The sequence below is a fragment of the Callithrix jacchus genome, chromosome 6 (assembly GCF_049354715.1).
Source record: "Callithrix jacchus isolate 240 chromosome 6, calJac240_pri, whole genome shotgun sequence".
Lineage (NCBI taxonomy): Eukaryota > Metazoa > Chordata > Mammalia > Primates > Cebidae > Callithrix > Callithrix jacchus.
Window position 1 is genome coordinate 62,355,302 of NC_133507.1, and position 7,157 is coordinate 62,362,458.

Below are 7,157 nucleotides of genomic sequence, written 5' to 3' on the forward strand. Positions count from 1 at the left end.
TCAGAACAGTGAGATAATATATTTTTGTCGTTTAAGCTACCCAGTCTGTGATATTTAATTATGGAAGCCCCAGGGAACTAATGCAATATGTGTCTCAGATACCTGTTGAGAGCATACTAGCAAGAGGGAATTTGCTAGGCTTTCTAAAAAGAAATAATTTTCAACACTGCATTTTGGATTCATATTTACAGAATGTCAATATTTTGTGTTTATGTAGAAGAATATGGGATAAGACCTGTTTCATATATGTGCAAAGCCACTCATTTATGTTAATATTTTTTTCAGAATCATCAAATTTATTTGAGAAAAGACAAATGCAGCAGAAAATTGAGAAGCCAGATTTTTAAAAGAATACATTTTGATGACAGAAAAACTTAATGTTCATCAAATATGATAAGAAAATCTGACAAACTGTAGTGATATGACTGTTGTACTTGTCAGTTACCAGAGTAAGCAATACAAATACAATGTGCATAATTTGTTTAAGTAACATCCAAAACCTTTCAGTGAATTGCTACGTGTTAACTTCACATTATTCTGGAGGAAATCTTCTTCATTAATTGTGTGTAGACATATTCTATAATTTAACATAGGTAATTATTTCAAGAGCAATAACCCTCATATCTTTAAAATGCAGAGTTAAAGAGAAAATGAAAATGTTATGCTTTCTAATAATACTGTGCCTTCAGTTTAGTATTTTATTTTTTTCAGCATTATTTTTGTGTGTGTGTGGTAAATACTTGCCTCAAAACAAATACTTCCCAAGTCATAAAGAGTATATGTACTTAGAATGACAGTATATATTGCAAAAAGTTACAGAAGTATTTTGGTTTGCACCTTAGGTGATTCAATTTTATTTCAGAAGAAATTATAGAGAAGGTATAATAATTGTGACAAATGTCAGCAATATAAAATCATAACCATGATGTTATATAGGAAAATAGAACAATATGCTGAAGTGCCATATGAATGGAAAACATATCCATATTGTTTCATCTCTTCATCCCGTTTAAAACAAAAGTAGATGTAAATGAATTATGACAAAAATGACAAGGTATAATATAAGAAATATCCCATTGAGATAGACATGAGATTTCTGAGTATTATGTTTACAACAAGTTCCTCAAAAAGGCATCCAAATTCATAAAGTCTTATTTCCAAATGTCAATATCTCTCAGTGCTTAAGTGTGGACTGCCAGTGGCCAGAGATATTTTACTCAGTGTCACTGTAGCACCTATTTCTTTTAATCTGCTCTTCCACTGTGAGTTGTTCAGACTGCACCTCCACTCTGGGAAACGAAGGCTTAGCTGTACATTCATGGTTCAGGGCATCAAAACCTGCGTTTCCATTACTGTGGGTAGCTTCTATTGTTTCACCATGCCAATGTTTAACATCCTTTCCAAATTCCCCTAAATCCAAGCATGGCATATCTTTAATTTGATCTATAGAATCTATTAAATCACAATCAAAAATGTTCTTTTTTTTTTTGGAAAATGCAGTGATTTTCACAGTGTTAGAAAAGAAGAAGTGTAAATTTTTGTTCTTTGAATCGTTTCCTTTAATGTTTAAGAGGCTTGTATCAGGAGAAATGATTGAACTTTCCCCCTTTACCATAAGGCCCCCACTGAGGCTTGGTTTTGGAGTAAGCTGCACAGGACTGCCAGCAGCTGCTCTGACAGTCTGTTTCTTCAGCGCCATTGCTAGTACATTCCTCGAATAAGTCTTTTTAGATTCAAATATATCAAGTAACTCTGAGATTCTAGATGTATTTTCTAACTTCTCAATTTGATTTTCACTTGCAGTGTCATTTGCTTCACTTGACAAGGGTAATAGATCAGGAAATTCTAAAATAGATGTCTTCTGCCTGCAATTATTCAGATATGACACTGCTACGTAATTGTTATTATTATTCTTATTCAAGTTCTCTTCATGGTTTTCTAGCATCACCTCATCATCGGTGTTAGTAACCTGCAAGACTTCTGCACCATTAGTTGGGTGAGTTTTTTCATTTTTCTCCTTTTCAGCACTCTGCACAACCACATTATTGTGGTCATTAAGATCCATTTCACTTTTTCTGTTACTCTTTGTATCTTCAGCCTCACTCAGCCTATCTTGCACATTCTTCCTTCCTTCCTTCTTTTCATCTTTTCTTCCTTCATGCATTTTCATTTCTTTGATTCCTATAACATCCTCTTTCGGAGAAACATGGGTGGACTGCAGAGAAGGCTGCAAAAAGGGAAGGCTATCTTGTTCTTGTCCTTTATTTTCTGGATTTCTAACATCTTCTAGCAGAGATTCACTTTTAAATTCAGGGGATATAGTGGTTGTCATTTCAGGGGGCCATTTAGGTTTACTCATTTTGAGCTCTTCTTCAAAGGGAAAGGTTTTCTTAGGCATTTCCTTGGAAGGAGGCCAAATGACTTTTAATTTTCCCCTTTCCCCTAATTTTCTCAAGTCATTTCGTTGCCCTTCACCGTTACCAGCATCTAAATGTTCGTTAAGATTTCCAGGTACAAGGATGTTTTCTGCAGTATTTTTACACATATTTGGTTCTTCCTTAGGAATAAACTCCACTGATTTGCTTTGTTTTTTGCAGTTCCATCGATCTTTATGCTGCTTGTGTCCAAAACCTTCATCATAATTGCCTTTAGATTTGAAAAGTTGTTTAAAGTGAGGTTTGCAGTATATTTGTCCATAAAGTGATGCATAATTTCCCAAACTGCCAAAAAGAAAAAGAACACTTAGCACTTTGTATTTACCATAAGTTCATAGGGAATTGGGGATTAATTATTTCAATGCGTTACAGACTAGTAACCTCAAGCTGCTAGCAATGGGAATGACCCTAATAGTTGAACATATCTGTTAGATAATATTACCACCAATGCTTTGTATGATATGTGTCTTGCAGTGTTTAGAATTTCATAATGCGTGTCAGGTATTGGCATAATAGGTATTATAGGGTAAGGCACATATAGATGGTGCAGAATGATAGGACAAAACCTGTGCTAATTCAGTGATTTATGTGAGGGGTTGCAATTCCCAATAAATCCTGAGTAGCATACACATACAAATCAACTATATGAACACCTTTGTTAACTAGATTTTGAATGAGCTGGAAAGCATGCATAACAATTGCATATGTGGCCTCTTTAAAGAGATTAATACATTGAGTGATTTAAAATTAAAATGAACAGAGGCAGCAGCACAGTTTTTGAATATCAATGAATGTACAAATAAAACAGATATAACAACTAGATAGCAGAAGTTAAAACCCATGGGTAATATTTACAACAAAATGAAGTGACAAGGTAGCCTCCTCAACACCAAAATACAAAGAAACCACCAAAAGACACAAGAGCAGCATGATGGTCTCATCTGTATTGGTGATAGCAGAGGGAGCAAAGAAGATATCTGATGGACCTGAAAATATGAGACCACAAAATAACCAACCAATATTTCCTGGAAAGTATCACATGCCAATCAGAGAACAGCAGCTGAAACTGGGAGGAGTTTTGTCCACTCCAACAGACAATGAGTACAAGGGCCCTGTGGTAAGGAAGACTTGAAGAGGCTAGTGAGGTTGAACTCTCAAAACTGGGCTCCCCTTTTAAACACAATCCCAAAATGAGGAAAAAAATAGGAGAGTGGAATCAAGATTGAGGAGGATAATGACTACAGAAATGAAAGAGAAGGTTCTGATAAATATGAAGGAGAGGAGCCAAGCCAGGAAATTTTAGAAATCAAGCTGCCTTATTTTTCTGATCAGTATGTGAAAACTAAAAGAGGTAGCTCTGTGAAGTTACAAAGACCATCCTGATTTTCCTTTTTCTGAGGTTTGGGAAAACTGATGTTATATAGAAATGAGCAACATAAATGTATCAAGGTAAATCATATAAAAAGTTATTAAAAGAATATAAAAGAGCAAAGGGCATTATAATATCCCTGTAGATAATGAAAACATGCCAGAAAAACATGCTCTAAAAATATATAAAAAATTTAATCTATGATTTCAAAATGAGTTAAAAGACATTAAGAACATGACAAAAGATCTGAAAGAACATCGTGAGTCAGAATTTAAAATCTCATAAGTGAGGTGCCAGAAATCAGGTAAAAATAGAAATGAAAGAGAAAAATCTCAGCAACAAAAGCTAAACTAAAAGAAATTCAAGAGCAAATAAAGACAATAAAAAGTGACTTAAGAAGAGAAACAGAAGAATGAAAACACAACCTTTCAATAATCAGAAAGAAATAAATATTTAAAAAATTGAGAGAAAGAGATTAAAATTGGCAAAAATTCAAAGTATTGCTAACAGTAATCTTGAAGAAGAAAACTACATAATGAAACAGATTAAATATTAAGTAGTTATAATTAAAATGAACTTTCTTGATATAAAAAAGTGTGCAAAGATCAACATACAGAAAGAGCACATTGGATAACTGACACTAATGAATAATTACCAATGCCAAGAACTAATCTAATAAAATTGCTAGATTTGAAATTATAAAAATTTAAAAATCCCTGGGTATCTTTAAGAAAAAATATATGTCTTATAAGGAAAAGAAAATTAGATTGTTATCGGGCTATTCCAATACTTTATGCCAGAAGAAAATAAAATAATGTATCAAAAAATACAATGAAAGGAAGTATAAGCCAAACATTTTAATTTCAGCAAAACTGACTTTTTGCTATAAAGGTCACAAATTGTTATCAGCATGTAAGAATTCAGGGAATATTGTTTCCATGAGAGTTTTTTTGAAAACTCTACTAGAAACCAAGTTTTAATATCAGAATAACTGCAGAAACATCAATGTAAGCATTAGGGGTGGGCATTAATATCCTGCAACCTGAAAACTAAGACAAAATAAGGGCATAGGGAGATAACATGGAATGTAGTGGCTATGTGACCCGAAACTGAAGATGTGGTCTAATAATTTTAAAAATGGGGAGGGCAAATGTCATTTTTAAATGCTTTGATAATGAAATTAGTGGTGCTAATAGATAATACTTGCTATGGGAATGGAGAAACATATATAGCTTAAGAGGTATTTATGGGGCAGAAATTGCAGGACTTGGCTTGAATGCAGGGAATGAAGGAGAATGTGGGGAATTAAGGAGAGGAAGGAGCCAAAGATAAATTTATGCTTTGGTTATTGAGTTAATGTTAATGTCATTTACTGATACAATAGCATAAAGACCATACAGTCAAAAAAGGAATTTAGACAGAAGAAAATGGGGCATATTGAGTTTGCTGTACTTATGAGAAATCTAATTGGAGAAGTGTATCAGCCATTGAGATATAAGCATCTGATACACAAGGAGATTTGACCTAGCAGTGCAGACTTCAGTGTCATGATCACATAGATGTTTTAGATCATGGGAATGGATGTGATTCACTAGAAAGAAGAGAAACATTGAGAAGAATAAATTCCCGTAACATAATTCTGAGGACCTCTTACATCTTGGTAATGGACAGAGACTCCCCCAACACAGGTGCCTGAGAAGGAGCACCCGAAGAGTAGGTGGAAAGCCATTATACTCCGTTGTCATGGAAACCAAGGGAAAATCATGTTGCCATGAGGGGTATTTGACATTGCCAATTAAACTCAGAAAAAATATATAGTCTGAGAGATGCACATTAGATTTAGCAAAAAAAAAAAAAATCAATTTTAGCATCTCAGACTACAGACACATCAAATGTCACTTTCAGTGAAATGCATTTACTTCAAGAGTTTTGGAAAATGAATGTATTTTAACTGTGTGGATAGGGTTTTTCTGTTTGCTCCAGAGAAAAAACAGTTTTCTCTTACATATCACTAATGTTTTTCTAAATTTTCAATTTTGTTTTTAAAAACTTAGTCTCTCTCAAAGACAGGTATATTCTAACCTACTCACCACTTGTTTTGGTGTATGAAGTTTTATTGAAACACAGCCAAGCCCACTTATTGGCAACCACACCCATTTGTTTAGTTATCTGTGGCTGCTCTCACACTCTAATAGAAATTGAGTACTGTCAGAAGCAGTGTGGCCTGCAAAGCCAAAATTACTTATGATATATCCCTTAACAAAAAATGTTTGCTACCTCCTGATCTAGAGTCTAAACTTTAGACTAACATACTAACTTAAAAAATCTTGATTTGCACAGTAACTCCTAATTTTTCTCATCTGTGATTTTTGTGTTTGGACAAATGGGATGCTTTTGGATTTGATTAGGAAAGTAAAATTCCTAAAGGAAAAATGTCACAGAAACGCATAACAGAACATGAGCAAATCCCGCTGTGTGGTTTGTTAACTGATGCAGCAGCAAGATCTGGAACAATATGCATCTTCCTAGATATATGAGGTGATACATATACTGCAGGCTCCTGGAATATTTGTGGCAAAGACAACAAAGCATTTTACCTCAGTTTACTGTTGCAATGGTGGCATCGGAAACAGGACTTATGAAAATTCTGCTTGTCTGCAACTAGGCACTCCATTGGATAAACTGTCTTTTGACAAAGTATACATATTTCCTTGTCTTGGAGCAGCAGTTTCTAAAAATAAAAATTTACAAAGGCTTCTGTAGTATTATCTTCAATCACATTGTAAAAACATAACAAAACAAAACAAACACATATTAACTGACCATGTGGTTAAAGTGGAAAGCTCTAAGACTATTGTCCTTATGATGCTTCTCTGGATAGAGTCTAACCTATCACCAGATTTAAGGGTCTGGTAGGATGATCTGCATTACTCTAGTACCTCTACCATTTATAGATTGTACAAGTAGATATTTATAGCTTAAGAAAATATGCACGAGTAAAATGTGTTCATTATATATGTATGTTTTAATGTACGTATATGTCTAATGAATATATGTTATATACATATATATCTATATCATATATATATATATATATATAAAATAATACTCAGCAATAGAGATCCTTGAGAGAACTTATCATTCTAGATAACTGACTTTTCCCTGTATATAAAGGCTTATATCTAACCTGGTCCAAAGCTTTTACTTCATAAAGCATTTTAGATAGCTCTTTCTAAAATATATACATATGTTTTTTTTAAGCCAAGGACACTGTATTTGTTTTAATATTTTCTCAATGACTTAGGGTTGACTATAAGGTATCAACTCTTAACTGTAATGTATGAGACTCCTGA

At 33.7% G+C, this 7,157-nt stretch overlaps 1 protein-coding gene across 3 annotated transcripts in view; it reads right to left on the bottom strand.

Moving 5' to 3' along the window:
• Positions 1-824: 824 nt before the first annotated feature.
• XIRP2 (xin actin binding repeat containing 2) overlaps positions 825-7,157 on the bottom strand; it is a 70,712-nt gene continuing 64,379 nt past the window's right edge. For all 3 annotated transcript variants that reach the window (XM_035304633.3, XM_008998772.6, XM_054257577.2), the window contains 2 exons: positions 6,402-6,535; positions 825-2,720 (listed from right to left, as the gene is read on the bottom strand). In XM_035304633.3, coding sequence (XP_035160524.1) covers positions 1,214-2,720; positions 6,402-6,535 — 1,641 coding nt within the window. In that variant the 3' untranslated portion in view covers positions 825-1,213. The remainder of the gene's footprint in view (positions 2,721-6,401; positions 6,536-7,157) is intronic.